The 20,265-nt window shown below is 40.5% G+C and overlaps 1 protein-coding gene and 1 long non-coding RNA gene across 4 annotated transcripts in view; one reads left to right on the forward strand and one right to left on the reverse strand.

Annotated features, from left to right (window-relative positions):
* LOC125386272 overlaps positions 1-20,265 on the reverse strand; it is a 336,686-nt gene that overhangs the window by 102,955 nt on the left and 213,466 nt on the right. The window lies entirely within an intron of this gene.
* The window catches only part of LOC100643782, a 34,878-nt gene continuing 15,740 nt past the window's right edge, over positions 1,128-20,265 (forward strand). Inside the window, exons 1-3 of one of the 3 annotated variants that reach the window (XM_048411778.1) lie at positions 1,128-1,505; positions 4,537-7,408; positions 7,743-7,973. In XM_048411778.1, the coding sequence (XP_048267735.1) occupies positions 7,099-7,408; positions 7,743-7,973 (541 nt within the window). In that variant the 5' untranslated portion in view covers positions 1,128-1,505; positions 4,537-7,098. Of the gene's footprint in view, positions 1,506-1,668; positions 1,766-4,536; positions 7,409-7,742; positions 7,974-20,265 lie in introns of those variants that run through there. The other 2 variants (XM_003400545.4, XM_048411780.1) reach the window with 2 other exon arrangements.

Consider the following 20,265-nt stretch of genomic DNA (forward strand, 5'->3'; position numbering starts at 1 on the left):
TTAATTCCTTCGATATAGAATATTGAGAACATTGACAGTGACATAAAGATAATTCTCCAACCTTTTTGTATCATCACTTGATGATTGGTGATTAAGAGGAAGTAAAAGATAAATAATTCGATAGATTCGAAGGTATAAGCCATTACAGAATAATGTGAAAGATGCTTTCTAAGGAACGAATAATATGTTAATTTTGATCTGCGTAATCAGTATTATTGATATTTGTTAAGCGTTCAAGAGTGTAAAACATATACCCAATTCCAAAATCAGATGCAAAGATAGTTTTGACGTAGAATGAGCAGCATATAAAATCGTGAAATTGTTCTTTTATAAAAGACGAAATTATAATTATTAACACCTGGACTATTATGCAAATTTATATTTTTATCGACACGACCAAGGAAATAGTACTTAACCAACCAGTTAGCTGTTTTTGACGAGTATACTCGTCATCGTTTATTTTTTGCCACATATTTTAGGTACACACATTTTGAAGAGGTCGCAACAGCTAACTGGTTAAGTGGATATTCATTTTACTTATTAAAACGTATAACTAGTATTTTTCTATATTATGTCCTGTAATTCTTAAATATCCCATAAATGTATAAAAATCCACATTCTTGTCACGATTTTCACCTGTAGTCCTACTTTAATCTAATTTTCCAGAGCATCCGGTATATTCCGGTATATTCGAGCTCGCGACACGCGCCAGATCTGAAACGAGTTCCACGATTAATGGATTCGATCGAGTCCGGGATCGACAAAAAGATTCAACTTTCCGGAGGTTCACCGAGACTGTCATCGTCCGCAAGCATCGTGTCCGCGGGTGCAACCCTTTGGAAAACGGCGTAAAGCCCGGCCACCCCCCGGCGCGGTGGCTGGCGCGAGGCTTGGCGGAGGGTGGCGTGGTTGTAGGGGACAAAACTCACCCTAAGAAGCCTTTAAGAACGCCAAGGCGGCGGCAACGTTGGTGGGGTATAAAAGTAGCCGCATGCGCAAACTCGTGAAAAACTGCGGCCCGCCTCCGGCGCCGCCTCTATCGTTTCCAACCCCTTTCCACCCCCGCGACGATCCTCTCACCTACAAGGACCCCCTAGTCCCCCCAAGACGTGGCCGTCTTGGAGGACGAGCTGCGGCCTTTTTCGACAATTGGCCCCGTCTAACATGTGCTAACCGTGTGTGATTACCACCGTTCTACAACTCAACCCTTCTTCCTACCTTCTCCTACCCTTTCCCACCCCTTTTACTTCGTATTCCAACACGCGACAGTCTTGGTTCATGAGAAACATTCTCGTGGCCGTGAAAATCAAAGTGTCACGACACTCGTTAGTCGAAGAATCGAGTTAAGATGTCCTGTATCGTATCGTATCGTATCGTATCGTATCGTATCGTATCGTATCGTTGCGTGGACCGTTCATGGATCGTGTTAAATTTATCGTGAGTTGTAGTTGGTGGAAGAAGTGAAGGATAGAAAGTGGATGAATGGAGGGTGGGTTCGTCACAGTGTGAGTCTTCCGATCGAGATCGATTCCTAAATGTTTGTATCGGTCTCCACGCGTGCCTCCACTTTTTTTTCTCTCACCCCTCTGGTTTGGAGAGTGTGAATTTTTCCCTATTCTCTCTTTTTTTTTGTTTTTGGTTAACGACTTTTTCATTTTTTCGGGGAGCAAAAGTGGGGGCGGAGAGAGGAATCGTGAGCACCAATTATTTCTTGCCAGGCAGCGCGGGAACAACGACCGGCGTTGATCTAATTGGTCGCCAGTAGGTAATTGTTCGGTGTCGATAATTGGGCCAATTAATTTGTACGGAAAAGTGCGTCGATAATCGTCCAGCATTCACCGCCGCGATACCGATTATGTGGACCGTGTCGGATGCGGGTTATGGAATATCGTTACCGTCAAAAGGCCGAGAGCGACTCGTGACAAATAAAAAAATAGAGGAAAAAAAAAGAGAGAGAGAGGATCATAAAAACGAAGAACGAGGGAGGTGCGAAACGCCGGTCGAAACGCACCGGACACCGGTCACGTAATCGAATATATTTTTCTTTTAATTGAAAAATATTCTCGCTTGGCTGTTTCGGCTGGTAATTTTATGGAGACAGGATTTAATTACACGAAATCACGTCGAACCGAACAATATAATTAAATATCTGTTTTTTGTGAAAAACTGACGGCAGCGCGAGCCACGATTTTATTGAAATATCCGAAACCTGCTAAATATCCTATCCATCGCCCGTTTCACGCGTATCCCGCCAGTACTCGGCTCTTATATCTTCGATTCACGTTTTTCCACGAGGATCATACGCAACTTTGAAATTCCCTTGACGCGACGATTCTCCTTTCGAAATATTTCCTTCGTTTCTCGCGCGTCGAACGCGCAAAGAATTTTATTTTAGAATAACGCATGACGCGTCTCTTCGATAGTAACATTTCCTCGGGAATTTTAAAGGAAAACTGAATAATTCCAAGGGATAGGTGGATAATATATTTTTCGCAAATTGATTTTCACACAAATTTGTATCTTTGTTCGTTCGATCGGTGATCATTAATTTTCAATTTTATACGATACGCGTATCGTTACGAAATATATTTATAAATGATCGAACGCCCTCATTAGTCGACCAAATGACGATCGCGAAATTATTGCATTTCTTTCGGTTCACTGTATACGGTGTCGAAAATAACGGGTCGGCCAGGAACACAAAAAAGGCGATGTATCGCCCGGGGGGCCAAAATGTATGACGAAATGCATCTTGGGAACTCGACAATTTAGGGACGCGGAGGCGTTGCATTGTTACCCATAGGGGTGTAGGATTATATGGGGTGCTCTCTCCCGTTCAGGGATCCTCGTAACTTGCTACAGATCCGTCATGATCGATAGTCTTCTGTCGTCGGTCGAAAGAGAAACGCGATGCCATTCTCGTGGCCCGTAGTTTAATTTCCAGTGGTGAGATTGCCTTTTGCTTTGAATCATCCCCTATCTACTGGTATTTCATTTCTTCAACCTCCTTTTTAACGATCTTCAAGTTTCTCTGAAACTTGTAATTAATTTTCGGAGAAGAAAATTGTTTTTCGGCTTGGATGATGCATTCGTGTATCCTTTTTATTTAAGAAGATATTCAAATTGCATTTTACTTCGAATCATCCCCTATCTACCGACAATCAACTTCTCCAACTTATTTTGTTAAAGAAATAAGTAATTTAAAAAAAGGAAAATCATCCTTCAACTTAGCTGGTGTACTCGTGTCTCGTTTGTTTTTTGCGTTTAATTTACTTCTTATTTTAAAAATAAGATACAAGATTCCTTTTATATTATCTTTCATCTATTGATATTTAATTCTTCGAATCCATCTGCGAGGCTTCTTAAATTTCTTGCAAACTCGCGAATTAATTTTGAAAAAACAAAATTGTCTTTCCATGTTAGCCAAATAAAATTGTTTTTTGCTTTCGTTCAGGTTATCTTATATAGGAACACGTGGATGAATTTGTAATAGAAATATTGAAGTAAGTTTAAGTATGAGTACAGCTATAGTGTATGCTTATCTAGATCCTCACTTTAGCAATGTTACATTACAATGGAAGTGATAGGGATCAGGTTGATACATTTATATCAAAGGACATTACCAAAAAATTAACTTTGATGTGTAACTTCAACTGAAAGTTACAAGAAATAGCAATAAAAATCTACTCATAGCTCTTTTATTTATAGATTTTGTAACCCAAAACAACATTCATATTCAAGAGCACAATAATGTGGGCCTCTCTCTTTTTTAAATTTTTGCTTCACTAAATTCTATTTTCTTTGTAACGACGGTGTCCAGGTCACGGGTATACAAAAAAGAAAAGAATGTAGATTTTTTCCAGAAGTAATTACTCCAACAGCTATGAATTATGCTATGACACTATCAGCTAGTATTCAATTTCTCAAGCCTGTTGTTTTAATGATTTTCAAATTTCCTTCGAACTTCCAATTTAATTAAACAAAAGAAAAAAAACAACGAAATTGTCTTTTCCATTTAATTTGTTTCTTACTCCAAAAATACAAAAATTCTTTTCTACGAAGGATAAACTACACCTCATTCCAATTCGTCATTAATTCTTAAGTTTCCTTAAATTCACTTTCTCAAAATCTTCTTGGTCGATTTATTTCCAATTCTCGAAGCACACAGATTCTACCGCCAAGAATAAACTTCGACCTCTTCCAATTTGTTATTAATTCTTAAATTTCCTCGAGCTCTATGTCGTTTTATTTTCTCGTCGCAATAACGATAATTGCGACCACTCGAAGATCCACCCTAGCAATCTGGAAAGATTCGTTGCAACGGTCGTCGGTGCACGTATGACGGGGACATTAAGACAAAGTATTCCCCTCTTTCTCCTCGATACAGCCTTCCGTCCTGTCTTCGTTGCTCGCCTTGCTCCCTCGAAGAGCCCCCAAGCATCGCGCAACCCCCGTATTTCTCGGTGCTAAACGCAACTACACGAGGGACCTTTCTGCCGTCTTTGTTTTCCCTTTCTTCCCAGTGTCGTTTTGCAGTCTCGCGCGGGGAGGTCGTTGAACGACGGAAGCAGGAAAGACTCGACGAGGAAACGGCCGGAAAAAAAGACAATCGAACGAGAGGCGTGGAAGGAAGCCGAAAGGCAACCTCGTTATCGGTGTACCGGCCGACCGCAATGTGGAAACGATCCAGCCGACCCGTGCAGTAATTACAGACCAGGGAACGAGTTTCTTTCTATTTCGTTTCTTCATTTCGGGACCTCGAAACCGCGCCTGGCAATCGTCTGGCGTTTTGGATAAGCGTTCGCTGTCGCTCTGATCTACGGGACTCTTAAGTAAAGAACTCGAACTCTATGGACGACTTTGAAATAGGCAACAGAGTGATATTACATGCAAGTGTTATTATGGAAAGTTGTAACGCGAGCAGGTGATATTATGAAAAGATTAGAACGTCGAAGATGGTAATGTGCAGTTAAAGAGCCGTCAGTTCTCACGAAGATGAATCCTTTTAACGATCTCAAGGACAGGAATTATTCCCAGTGCGAATTCAATGGTGTGGATCCTATAAGTCGAGACACGCGGAAACAGGCGAAGCTTCGATTAAATATGACCTCGTGACTAATCGTCGTCTATTATGATCAAGTAAATTCGAATTTCGCTGAGAGGAGAGGCCGTTGGAAAGCGAAAGAAATTCTGTGTGTTCATCGGAGGGAATTTTTCGGGGCCAAAGGGATTTCTCCACTGTTCTACGAAACGCGTGACAAACGGTGAAACAGAGGAGAGGAAAAGAGAAGCAACGGGTGTTGTCATCGGGTAGTAGCGATCAGCAGGAGTATAGCATCAGGATCGTGGAAGAGGGTGCAGCAGGAGAGAGAGATTTTTCCCCACCGCTTGGAAAAACCAACCCCCACCAGTCGCTTAGTACGGCCAGGCGGTGGTGGCGGCGGCGTGGAAGAGAGGCACGGAGGGGTAGGTTAGCCAGGGTGGTCTCGGTGGTGGCTGGGGGCGGCAGCCTCAAAAATACACCGCAACCACACCGCGCGGCTCCACCGCAGAAGCCGCCATCTTCCACCGCCGAACCGAAACGAGACCGCGCGAGTTAAACACCCTATCCTACTTCCCCGTGGAAGTTGCCGCTGCCACCCGCCGAAGTACCAGCCACGAAGAAGTATCATTCGCCTTCTGGTCCCGTGCTTCATCGCTGACAGCCAACGAAACCGGTGGAATTTACAATTTTCCATCGTCGCGCCAACTGCAACTTCCCTCGTCCAAGAAGCGTTACCGAAGAAACAATTGATTAATCGTCAGCCACGAAGAGGTGTCTCTCGAAATCTGGTCCCGTGCCTCATCGCTGATAGGCAACAGAAGCGAAGAAATTTATAGTTCTCCCCTGTCACGTCATTATGTCTTGAAAAATATTAAGAAAGTGTCATGCTGTTGAGAAAAGGATTGAATTATTATCAAGACAGCGGAAATGATCGTCGGCGAATACATGGAACATATCTGGCGAGACTAAAGATCTCGAACTAATTTTAAATTTGTGACTATTATTGTTCGAGGAAACGTGTTGTGTAGTGACTGATTTGATGATTCCTATGTATAATAATGGATGCCTGAATCTTTCGTAAAGTCTTCGGAAAGTGGATCCCCGAATCTTTCGTCGTTTGAAATAAAACCTGGTGTATGGGAGTTAGAATTCTCCGGAAGAATAATGTGCGAACGTGAGGTTTGTGCCGCGGTTTGGCTCGAAGGATCCAGGGTGCAGAGTTAACACCTGTTAGATGGTCGGGCAGAAGTGCTGATGTGACATGAACGTGGAGTAATTTCGATCGACCGCGGAACACTGGAAGCCAGATTTCAGAGTGAGTGTATTATCGTGAATCGTTGTTATTCATTTATGAACGCGAGTAGCAGAAGATAGTCAAGGTTGGTTTGACTTCCGTCGAATCACGTAGTGGGGTGCATTTCGATCAAAGAAACGAGGAAACGAGGGGCGACGTCGATTTCAATAAAACGAATTTTCTCCGCGAGTTGGCAATCGAGACGAGAGGAAGAATTTGCAAACGGATGCTCTTGCCTCGGCCCTGTCGCGGGATAATGAAATAAGGATCAAAGGATCCTGGGCCACGCGGGGCCGGCCAAGTTGTGCGCGTGCCACCGAAGGAACCGGAAATTTATCTTTAATCAGCCGCTACCGAAATAATGACCGTCATCGTTCTACTCTATTAGTCCAATCTTAATAAAGAACTTAATTATCACTGGATACATTGCGTGCACACTTTGATTATAAAAGACAAAAATAGAAAAAATAAAAGGTTTGGCTACGTGTCAAAATAAAGAAGAAAAGAGATCCTGATTTATTAGTTCGATTTTACCACAGAATTTAATTATCATTGGATATCGTTGGTCGTTGGATACATTTTTGACAATAACGAATAAAAATAAAGAAGATAAACTGTTCAATTTTTGATAGAGCGTGCGATGGATCGGAATTAATAAAGGAAAGGCTGGCCGATCGAGTAGAAAAAAATTGAGTCGAATTTATCGAGGTTTGTCGGCGAGGAGGATCTTTCCGGAAAAGAGTCCAATGAGCCTGTTCTCATGACGAATCCTTTACGAGATGCACGCCCCGAGGATCGGCCTCTAGGCTTAGATTATCCGGATCCGAGATTGGTTCGAAACGGTCATCAAGACCATCAAGGGAACTCGACGCATCAGATAGGTGGCGGGAGAATTAGGAGAACCAGGACCTCGTCATCGAGGAGAAGAATGCACCTGGCCAACGAGGTCCCTCCACAAGGATCCACTGGTGGAAATAATATACCGGATTATGCACTCACCGCGGATCTGCTCGCCGAGAGGACTTTGGATGGCCTGTTTGCTGAACATCCTGGAGAACTTGTGCGAACAGGTAAAAAATATCGATTAATTTTCGTTTAGAAAAGTTTACAAATTCGTTGTCCAGTGGATGTTTAGCTTTCTTCATTTTACCTCTTGTTTAATTTTTGTCGGAAGGGTTAATAGTTAGTTTTTAAGATTCGGAGCATACTGGGGAATTCCTGCGTAGAGATAAAATTGAATATAATTTTTGTTAGAAAAATCTTGACATTCTATTTCATTGAGTTTTAGTACGGTGAAAACCTAGATTTTTTAAATTTAGCAATTTATTAATTTAGTAATTAATGTACGATTATATTTTGTGTTAGAATTTCATTTGTTGATGATTCGGCGATTATTGTCAACAGGCTCGCCACACGTGGTCTGTACGGTGCTACCGCAACATTGGCGGTCAAACAAGACACTTCCGGTAGCGTTCAAGGTAGTAGCTCTGGGCGAGGTCGGTGATGGGACTCTGGTGACAGTGCGTGCCGGAAATGATGAAAATTGCTGCGCGGAATTGCGAAATTCCACGGCGGTTATGAAGAACCAGGTGGCGAAATTCAACGATCTTAGGTTCGTCGGTAGAAGCGGAAGAGGTAAGATATTTCCATATTTTACACCCCTCTACTTCTTCCTCATATAAGAAAAACAAATTTACGTCATGACTTAGGCGAAGAAGATATGATTATAGGAAAATGATTATAGGAATTTAATTTTTTACATCTTCGACTTATCTTTTCTTAATAAATTCACATATGTTATATTATAGATATTATATTAGATTATAACGTGTAAAACGTTCAATTTTATTACAACGACTTTCTGATATTCTCTCTCGATAAATTTTCTTATCTTTGTAACTAAATTTGTATTATCATATACTATTATAAAGGTAAGAATTCGTATACAATTTAAATCCCCCTTTAGAAGTTACCTTAGAATATCTCTCACGGCTCAGTGAAGTATTGTAGGAACCTGTAAAAATTGGGCATTTCATGTATGAACGACGTAAAAGTCAAATCGATAAAGTCTTTCATATAGTTATCAGTTTCACTTTATCCAGACACATAATCGATATTCAACACGTTAAAAAAGGATTCTCACTTTCATGAATTTTTTTATCGTAAAGGCACAGCATGAATAATCGCAAATTTTAAAGTCAATTTAAGAAAAATAGTTCTGCCGATTTTCAGTCTTTTATGCATTTTGATTTATGGGGTCGATCGGCACGAGTGACTCGTATTATCTAATGGTAAAAAGAAAAAGTGGGCATAGTCGAAGAAATATAGCCCAGAACAAATAGTCAAAGATCTCGTGAAACAGGCGTAGAAAGAAAGAATTTTCAGAAATCTAGCTCTTAATTCTTCCAACTTCCCTTAAGAATCCCTCCGTTGAGCGTTCTTCAGGCGGGCAGACAATTAAGCGAGGGCCTCTCGAGGAAGAGCGATTGAAAAAATTCGATCAACCGTAGCCGATGCAGCTCGGCGAATCTTTCTCGAGGGGGGGGTCGGCGTCTTAAATCATTCAGTAGTCGCTACATTAAGGTGGTGGGCCGACTGATGGCCTCGTTTTTCCTCGGACGCGAGGCGAGGAGAGCCAGCTGGCCCCTCCGTTTCATCCTCATTTTTAATTCAACCGGCAAACAGTGTCGTCGTCTCCGTGACTCTCGATATCTCGGCCGGTCGTCGCGGAGATTTTTTAATTCTCGCCTCCCGCGACTCAATAATTCAGCTGTTCCTTCGACAAACGTGGAGAAGGCGGGATGGCGGGGGTGGGCGGGCGTAGGAGAAAAAATATAAGAAGGGAAAGAAAAAAATAATCATAGGTCGGAGTTGAATAACGCACCCTAATAATCACTGCCATTACGGTCTCTTAATGCAAACGCTCTCTCGCGACCAAGGATCGAGCTAAGAAAGGAGAACAAGCGAGTTGCTCACCCTGCGTTTCGTCGTTCTCCCTTCGGACCTGGCCCGTTTTTTCCGGCCAAGAGGGTGGCGAGGATCGAGAGATACGAGTAACGAGGCGTCCTTTAATTCCTTTAATTCGACCGACTCGCAACGACGTCCCTTTTCCTCGTCTTCTTCTTTCCCGATCCTCTTTCTTACCGTCGCGAGAACAACTTTCAAGAGAGCAGTCACGAGCGTAGGTTAACGAGGGGAGGCGACTTGTTTATGGCAAATTGGAAAAGGAAATTGCGGGGTCTGCGCGATATCGACTCTCTTCCGTTCACCGTGACACGCACACATCGACGATCGTCCTTAAACGGTGGTTTAAATGCCAGCCTTTTTTATGGATCACCCCTGTCCCGAATCGTCGACGACGATATCGGCCAGCGGAGCAAGTAAATTTCCAAATATTTCCACCTTCCTTCGGGAAATCAAAGATCGAGGGCTGATGCCACTTTGTACGATCAAGTCGTTTCTCGTTTGATGCTTAGGGTGACGAGATGTTACAGGTACGACGAAACGTTACACAGGCAGTTTTTACAAAAATTTGCTACTTACGGTGTGACAACAGGTAGAGAAGTTTGTTTCCTTTATCTTCTTGTTATTACAGAAATTAACAAAGGAAAGTATGATAGCAACAGAAGTATGAATGGCAATAGAAAGTATGACTAGCAAGACAGATATTTTGGCTATTTCAGGAACGAGTTTTTAGTACGAACGAATAAAAGTTGAAGGCGGTTTATTCGAAGAAATTGAACAATTTGAATGCCCACTAAAATGATCAAAATCGATGTTCATATTCTTTTATGTCTGGAATATATCTATTTTAAGGATATCTTCACTTCTTTTATTAGTCTTCTATTAAATTTTAAGTCTTCTTTCTTCTTACATATCTGTCTATTTATCCGTTCGATGTATATAACCTTTTATTAATTCAACATTTTCTCCCTGCTATCTATTACCTATGTAACTTTCTGAATTTTTGATAATTGCCTCCGACATAGTGAGTTTAAAACGAGGAATACCTAAAGCCGGATAATAAAATCTTCCTTCCCTTACAATTTACTTTCCAACTACGCAATCACCATCAAATCTTGTTCATATCGTGTACAAGACACGGCCGAAACACTCAAAGGTACAAGACAAATTCAGATTAAGGACGAGCTGTACCAACAGAGCCGACCAGCATGCAGAACTAAATTTCACTTTTCTCAGAAGATGGCCAGCAACCAGGAAAGATGGGACCTCTTACTGCTTTTCCCTCGATCTTCTTTTCTGATATGTGGGGAAAAAATGAACGTACCAACGCAACGTGGAGAAACAATGGACGTCCATGAACGGTTTTCACAATTTTTTCGCGAAACTCGTCGGATGAGAAGGATATCGCGGATATATAGGAAATCAGAGAATAGGACGGGTCAGAGTGATAGAGCGGGAGAGAGACAAAGGGGTGGCAGGGGGTGGTTGGGAGTAGAGTGGTTGGCTGTAAGCGGCTTTGGTTTCCATGGCAGTAAGCCCTCATTACTGTATTACGGGCAGCCCCTAACTACCAGCCGAACGCAACGATTTGCTTCTAGAACCTCTATGAGGGTGACGGATCATGCAAGATTGTTTTCCGCGTGTCCGGGAAACTCCGATATTCCAATCTGCCGGAAATATTCCCTTCTAACGTAGTTCCTCTTCATCCACGCTGCGATACATAGGCAAGTTTTCCTCCCTTTAGGTCCAAGATTTTAGTTATACGTGAATCTTTTTTTCTGATTTTTTGGCAGTTAGAATAAATATTCTTTGGCTTCTTATTGAAGAATGAATTCGATAACTTATTAAAACCAGGATTAACGCAATGTTTTATTTGCAATTTTTTTAAATAATTCGTGTTATTGAATTCTTTTCCTCGACGTTGTAATCGTGTAAGGCAACTTCAGGAGTACGTTCAAAATTTTTTTCATCGCTATTTCTTGTTCAATCTAGATCCTACAGTTTTATGAAATTTCAGGAAAATCTTTTTGTCGTAGAGATGTCTCCTGCGAATTTAATTTTTTCTAACGGTTTTCTGTGAGATCACTATTAATGCAATTCGTTGTCCCTATTTCAATAAAACAGAAAAATGCTATCGTACTGGATCTTAGAAAATCTTCAGGTTCATATCTCTCCATTTTTCATAAAACTTTGTTTGCAATTTTGGAATTGTCAGATTTGAGGAATCTGGCTTGAATAATTCATTTGGAAAAATTGAGGAACAGATGGACCGTAGTTTGTTTTATCGAGTAGCTAATGTAGTTGTAGACTGCAGCCTCTGGCATTCCCACTATCGTGTTTTTAAAACTGAACACGATGCCAGATAAAGCAAATATTATCATGCTTTTTACATCTTCAAAAGGAAATCGATAACAAAATACGGAAAAAAGGGAAAGCAAGAGAAATGAAAAATTCGTAAAAAACACCAGACGTTACTTCCACCTCAATCTGAAACAACGGAGCAAGGTTTCATCGAATAATCGTTCTCGTATAACGAATGAAAATTTTCGAATTTCCTGTTCCACAGAATAATTTCCACCTGTGACCGTGATATGTTCGTCGTACTTTAACAAAACGGTCGATGGTCACGCGTTTTTCAGGCGGTCTGCTGGAAAATATGCGATCACCGATCACCGATCACCGATAACACACCGATAACAATCGTTATCATCTACGGAGTCGGGTAAACAGATTTGCTAAATAAATGGAAAATTTATGATGTTTGCAGGCGAGTCACGTCGTGTATCGCGCATAATACCGCGAAGAGACGAGTCGCAGCGGCCGCTTCATATACGGATTCCGTGTACATTTTTCCCCGTTTTTTCGCCTCCGTTATTTTGCACGTGGCCCGCGCTCACTGACCATTTTGGGGTAAATATTTGTTCCGTGCTCGCTCGCGGGCTTCGCCATGCCAATTTAATACTGCGACTGCGGATGAGGAATGATTTTAGTCAAGGCGAGCCACCGAGCATTGTTCGCAAAAATTCGAATCAGTCCTTTTAATCGATAGAGAAAGAATCGTTTCTCCAGGAAACACCTAACTAATGGTACCATTAATATTTTAGTATTCCGTGATACTATAGACGCCCGTGAATGTTTCAACTTCACGCCAAATGATGTAGATATTGAAATTTGCTATAAAAAATATGAAAGATTCCTTATAGAGTAACCTTATCTCTCAAGTGCGTGTTATATATTTCGCAGCTTGAAATTGAATCTAAATTACAATAGTTCCAAAGCGTCACGCATATGGTGGCGGATAGGAGAAGGTTGGAAACATTAGCAGTATGAAAAAGTGTGATAATTTTATACAATTGGCGATGGCTATGAATGACTACAATATATAGGATATCTTTTAAATTCTTTAATATTATGTAAAATTGGTGGAAATAGGTTCTTCTAAAAAAAGAATCCGTACATTGATTAGACTCAAGTGCTTTTTTATAGAGAATGAAACGATACGTGAATTGAAGTATGAAAAACAATGTAGTTCCTCTTAAATATCGATCGTAATCGTTCTAAGCTAACTAAATTTGTAGAGACCTAAGTGAAGCACCTAAGAGAGATGTTAACGAATCCAAAATGAACTTTTGTGTACTATTAATATCCCAGAGTAACTATCATCAAGCCTAAAAAGATGTGTAATAAAAGAGTTGATAATACTCCTGTATACATATAATATCTATGTAACAATGTTCTTAATAATCGATAAATGTACCTCAGATAGAGTTCTATCTTTTCACCATAGTTTCCAGAGATTTCAAAAGGGCCGAAATTCTTTAACCTCCATAGTTAAAAATTAGCATAGAACACACGCGTCATTAAATAATCAGTATACTGCAAACTTTTATGAAATTTTATAATTCTATGAACTTAACTAAAAAATTGGAGTCAGTATAGAAATTTCTTCTGCCCACAAAATATTATAACGACCATATTATTTTACATATTACGCATATGTTCGCATAATACGTGCATTCTGCACTCTTTTACACTTTTATATTCCCCATGGATGCACAAATATCCGTAGTTTACTAATCAGCGACGATGGAAAAATTGAACAAAATTATCAAAGCCAACCGACAAATCGACGATCGCATCTCAAATAAATCTGTCATAATATTTCTCAAACATTCTCCCATCTCACCCTCATAGTTTGCAAAGTTTCGCGTATCTTTCAGCGGGTTCACGATTATTCTCGAATCTGCAGGTCTTCTCAAACGAATCTTAGAGTGTCAGAAAACGTGGGAGTTCTGGCGGAGAAAAGTCTCGTCGAGCACCCGGGGTGGAAGTCGCGAAACAAAAGGGTGGTCCCGGTCGCTCGCAGGTGGAGACAGGGGGGATATTATCATAGCGGCGCAGAGGCGTATATCACTCGGCCACCCCTTTCGTTCCCGACAGGGATTAGCGCGAAGCTCTCTCTTGTTGCCTAGGAGAGAGTCACGAGGCGGCGGCGAGACGAGCGCGCGTGTGTGCGATTCGGCTGCCTCTGCGAGCCGGTGGCCAGCGACGCCCGTAAAAACGACGGACATAAATACCGGAGTTACCTGTGTTTTATGACGTGCTCGGGCCCCGAGCCGGAGGCGGCAGAATCCGAGGCAAAGCTCCAACTATCGACAGGCCAGATCCTGACCGATGTCCTCGCGCATTGCATTCGCTACTCGTCCTCGTTGCTTCCTCTTCCTCCTGCTACTCATACCACTAGTGTTGTTAGTGGGGCTGTTTTAGCCCGTGATTCATGCGATTCTCGACAACCCTTACTCTCCGATCTCATCATCTTCGAGCTGGGTTGCTGACTCGTTGCGTGCAAGGTAGTAGGGATCGTTGGTGCTAGAGTTTGCTGAAGATTTCTTTGGACGGTTGTTATTGATTGGAATGTTTGCAAAAAATTCTTCATATCGGCGAGGTCATTATCATTGGTAATGTTGTCGTAGATGGTTCGGGTAATTTTAAGTAACTTTGCAATTCGAAGAATTCATAGTAGTATTTTTAGAAAGTTTTTCGCTATTATTATTATTATGGCGATGGTTCCAAGTCTAGAAGTTGGTAAGCTATTTTAGAGGTTCTTTGTACAATTGTCATTCATCGTAGAGGATTTAAAAAATATTCTCCATCATTACCAGTAATTATTTTTAGGTATTTTTAGGTATTTCTCTAAAGATTCTTTATTTTCTGTCAAAAAGCTGAAATATTTTTTGGGTGATAATGTTTATTAAACATTCGTTTTTAAACTGTTATTCACTGATTGTTATTTCTGATTGTGATTTATATTATTCTCGACAATCCTTCAAATAATTCATAGAGGGTAAAGTTTTCTTTATAAATTCTTCTTCCAATTGTTATTCATCGCAGCATTTCTAAAAAATTCTTTCAAGAAGAAAGTGGTCGAAATATTCCTCTTATCGATCAACCTTCGAGTATCGTTTTGTGGAATTGTAAAACACTCCTGTTGCTCGAGATTCCACACTGAACGGAACTTTCATTTCATTCGACTATATTCCTCTGAACTTTCAACTCTTCAGCGAAGTTAGAGACGCGTGGAAATGATTTAATAAGTCGTAAAGATCGGTCGACGTTGAAGAGGGTCGAGGTTCTTTTTCATAGACCTCCAGATCTCGCCACTCCCGCGATCATGGAACAGCTGTTGCGACCATCGTTGCCGAAATTTCGCTTCGATCGTGCGTGACTTACACCGCACACCCTCTTATTCTAATTAATCGCCTGCCCTTCGTTCCTGCTGCCAAAGTAAATTCCTCCGAAGAAACTTGCTCCTTGTAACCAACGACTAGAAATATACCGTAGATCCAATTTCGTGGTTCAACTATACGCGAATTTGCTATAGTTCCAACTGGATGGGACCAAACAATCGGCTGAAGGTTGTTCTTATGAGCTTCTTTCTGGAAAGCTAAATAAAGTTTCAACGTCTTTAATTTTTGCACAATGTATTTCTGTCCTTATTTAAACAAAGTGTTCATCGTATTACATGATTACTATGAACGTTTCTATAAGTTATATCGCAGAAGAATTATGCCTCATTAAATCGTAAATTTGTAGATTCCATGACAAACAGAATAGATTTTTATAGAACAAGATCAGATTTATAGACATATTCGAGAGATCATTTTTTATAACGAGCCTTCCAATTTTTAAACTCAATTTTTCAAGGAGATGAGCCCCCTAACACAATCACGTCGTTCTTGATTTTCGTTTTACTTCGAATCATAGAATCATCCTGATTTCTCTTGCACCGCGAATTTAGACGTGTACCTAATCAGATTCGTATCGAACGAATAAATTTATAAGCCGTGAAAAGACCTGTCTGGTACCAAGAAATCGACAGCGCGGAGCGAAGGGTTGGAGAAACGTCGTCGAAATTCACAGAGGGATTCGGTGGATTTCGTCGACCACCTCAGCGACGTTTTTTCCCAATTAAAAATTAAAAAATCCAGCCCTCTCTCAAGTAAAGGATCACGCAGGAGACACGAGATGGGAGGGCTTGGCCAGCGAGAGGGAGAAACAGTTCTACGGCGGATGACTGCACCGAGATTTTCTACCGATTAAACATTATTTTTCCTGCTGGTCTCCGCTCCTCTCGTCGTACGCGCCTGGACCCGGCCTTCTGTTTCTTTTTACATATGCTAATTCCACGCTCTCCACGTTTTTCCTGGCCCTTTTCAACCGTGCGCCGTGCTCTCGCTCCGATGAATCCTCGACTCGATGTCGACGTGTCCTGCCTGAGAGATTCCTCGCTCGCGCTATCGTTGCGCTTCGATTACCCGTGAACGAGGCCCAGCTTCGTCTCGTTTTCTCTCTTTCTCTTTCCTTTTGTAGCTTGTCTCGGTGTATATCTACGCTCGTTCCCTCTTCGCGGATCGTTTCTAACAAACGCTGGTGTATTACGTAGCGTTGTTGGTAATTAAAGGTAAACTTCTTCACAAGTTTGAACGTTGGAAGATAGAATTCCGTGAATTGATGCGAAATCATACATGTGGATTGGAGGATCTTTTTCGAGCTTCAAATTTGAATCAGAACTATCTTTAATATTTAGAGTGGTTCGAATATTTCAATAATTCTCAGATTGGTTTTAAATTTTGTTAACATGATTACGATACACAATGAGATTTCAAAATGTTTTGCATAACGCATGCAATATGGACGCAAGAATTTTTTATGGTAAATATTCACAAATATCCATCTCCAATCACTTTTAATTCCTATTTTTCATTAATTTTCATTCAAACGTTTGGTTGACAAAACAGCTTAGTAATAGCTCATTTTCCAGACATTTTTCGTTCGAGAAAAAAGATCGCTTCGGCCTTGATAATCCCGACGGAATTACTTTCCACGGAGTCCCTCGGCTTTGGTATTTCGACCGCGGTAAAAAGAATCGCCGACAGATTCTTTCTCCTCCGACGGCAAGAAAAAAGCATAATGGCCGCGTGTTTACGGGCTCGCGATAGTCTACGTCCATTTACACGACAGGGATTTGCACACCGCGAGAAGACACGAGAGAACGTTCGCGTACACCCTAAGTTTGCCCAGGGATCATGCAGTGTTAAAAACTCCCCTGTTTACCGGCGAAGCTCGTAGCCGAGGGTGGCTCGGATCGTTATTTCAGAGTGTTTGTCGTGTTTTAAGATTCTGACGTTTTGACTGGCCGAATCGCGGCGAAATGAGGCTCGTGTACGCTTCCATCGACTGGCCCTCTTTTTATTCCCAACGAAGACTTTTCAGTCTCGCCGATCGCTTCAGTCAGGGAAATGCCATTTTTCGTTGCATTTTACGTTGCCACGTTTTTAAGAAACAACGATCCAATCGACACGTCGACGAGTCGTAACATTAAAGAACAGTCGCGAAGACAATATGGTTCGACAAGTTTCTATATTTTTTCAGATTTCAAACTGGCTGACATTTGATTTCAGCCTTTTGTAATTTACCAAACTCAATTAACTTACAAAATTAATATTTACTTCCATTGAGTCAGAAACGCGAAGACTTATCCATTTCTGTTACTTCGTTAAGAATTAAAAATACTGTTATTTGCATCAAAAATAGCACGATTTTTTAAGAAATAGAATTTATTACTCGATCAGAAATAATTGGAGAAAAGAAGGAGGATAATTTTCATAGACAATATGGCCTGAGAAATTGAACGCTTGGAGGATATGTAGGCTGAATTGAGAAATTATGCAGAAGGCTGCAACAGGGCGCAGATTGATGCGTGGAAAGGCAGCGTTTAGCACGTAACGAATTGCGATTTCGGCGAGCGTAGACAGGTGGAGGGCAGCAGACCTCAAGGGGGAGGATCGTTCTTCCAGCGAGTTACACATAATGCCTCATAAACACCCTCAAAACGCCTGCCATCACCCTCGATTCGCGCCGCCACCGCCATCACGAATCTGACACCGCACCGGCAATAAACTTTGGCCTTGTTAGCCCTCCGCTTCCACCCTCGGAAATCTCTGTATTCTATTTCGAATAATTTTTTTCCTCACCCCGACTGTGTTTTTTTTCTATTTTATTCCAGGGATTAAAAAGCATCGATGAATTTTTGTCATCGCTTTTTACTCGAATCGAAAGTTAAATCATTTGAAAGAGTATCGTATAGTGGATTTTTATTACTTTACTATTAGAGGAGCTTCAACTAGAAAACTTTGTCCTTTTTAATTTAGTTTCTATTTTTAATTCTTTCGCTTAACGTTTTTAACGTTGTTTCTTGTTTTACCGGAATTGAAGTGCATGAACGAAGTCTATAGTGGCAGAGTTTGTTAATTAATCTTTTTCCACGTCTTCTCTATGCACTAGTTTGTTCATATAATTTATGTTGTAATTATCTCGACAACTACGTCGAATTTTTATCTTTAATTGGAGAAATATAATGATCGAGAATGTACACGTGATTTTTGTATAGCTTTCAGATATTTTTAATAGCATTTAAGCGAGCAGAATTGTTGCGTGCGCAATTTTATTTGCACCATTGCTATTCATAAAGATATCTTTTTGTAAAAAGAACTATGTGAATTAGTTCTGACATGCTAAATAAGTTGAATAATATCGATGTGCATCCAATTTACATATCCAATAACAATTTGTCATTTATGATAAAGTTATACCTAAAAGAGTGAAATTTTCACAACATCAAAATTGGTTAAATTTTTCTTGATAAATTATCCTAGTTCTGAGATTCGAACCAACTTGTACGATCTTGTCATTCTGAAATATCACGATCCAATCGTATTTAAAAAAAATGTGTTGCGAATGCAGGCTCGTCACTTGGTCACAAATATTTTACGAAGCAAATTGAAGTATTTCAAAGGGTTAGAAACAAGAATGTTCGCATCACGAAACGGAACACGTGGAGAAGCAGAACGTTTCCTGGGTGACGTTAAACGTCCGGAGTTGAATATTTCGCTGGACGACGGCGGTAAGCCGGTTAAATGTCGTGGTTCACCGTAAAAACCCGGTCGTTTGCCGTCCAAGCCACGCCGCCATAAAATAAAACTGCGCAACCGCGTGCGTGTATGCACGCCGACCCCATTATAAGCCGTATAACTCGGCGCTCGTAGCACGAAAACTCGCGTAAGTGCCAGCTTTTATTTCATCGTTTAGCCTCTGACCCTCCGTCGATGTATCCCAGCTGATCGTCAAATCGACGTTAAAAAATCTTGGCTGAAAGTTGAAAATCGATGATCACTTCTTTCGTGCGTTTAATTTGTAAAATACTTTTACGAGTGAATGTTAGTGAATATTAGTGAATATCGGTACATTGTTGATAGTTAACAGTGATTCCGTTTTATGGATATTCGTTCATTATCGATGATTTTATGTGTGTCAAACGTTAAATTTGAACTTGGATTCACAAATGTTCTTTAGAATTGGATTTAATCCGATAATTAAATGAAATAATAGTTTTGGCGTGGAATCGGGTAACAACTGTGTAACATTCGTTTAAACTCTGTAATATTGGCCAGCAACTTGCTGCAACTTCGAAATAGCTTTCCTACGAAAGAAGAAAATATGATGTTTTTCATGTTTTTCATCTGCGGTCTTCGTATGGTAATTACAAAAATACAGGCGACTCGTTATTCTTGTTACAATATTTGAATTTTTATACTTCAGTCTCAGTTTTGTTTTAATAAGCAGAAAAGTTGTTAACGTTTTAAGAAAATGTTTAATATAGAATTGGAACGAGAAGTCGTGTTATACTCTTAGCAGTTCTTTCGTGTTTTGCACAAACTATAGATACACTTTAACATTATAAAAATACAATTGCACCGATAATGGCCAGAAGAATGTAGCAGGGTTAAGGATTAAAGATTAAGAACTTTTAATATGTAATTAAATTATATAATTTAAGCGATATTGATCAAAGTAAATAGATATTTCATTTAGTTTAGCGACATGATTATATAGATTTATCATCTAAACATCATCTAAATAAAAATCAATATTAATATTAACAAAATCACCTGTATATTATCAATAACTGTAAAAAAGGAAAATCCAAAACCCCGCTGGAAACACTTTGACTCTTTTGGTAGTTCTAATGTAAAATTTCCATAAAAGCTATTATACTTTTCTCATTTTATCCAACAATTTAATTATCCAACGCATCTCGTCTTATTAAGAAGCAGCAAAAATGTAGTCTTCTTTGAACCCGCATTTCTCAACTTCAAAATGTACATCTTTTCTATCTCACAAAAGATACCTTTAACAAGCATAATCTGTTAATGCATCAGCGGATTCGAAACGTCGACGACAAAATTTGAGGCAGAAAAATCGAGCTGCCGCTGATTGAAGCGACAGGCTGCATCTCGACGAAGGTTTGACAGGGGCATCACGGCCGTGGATCGAGCGATCGAACCGGTCGACAGGCCGGGTATCGGTGGAAAAGGTGGAGAGGACGAAATCGCGCGTAACAAAC

This window comes from Bombus terrestris, chromosome 14, assembly GCF_910591885.1.
Source record: "Bombus terrestris chromosome 14, iyBomTerr1.2, whole genome shotgun sequence".
In the NCBI taxonomy this organism is placed as follows: Eukaryota; Metazoa; Arthropoda; class Insecta; order Hymenoptera; family Apidae; genus Bombus; species Bombus terrestris.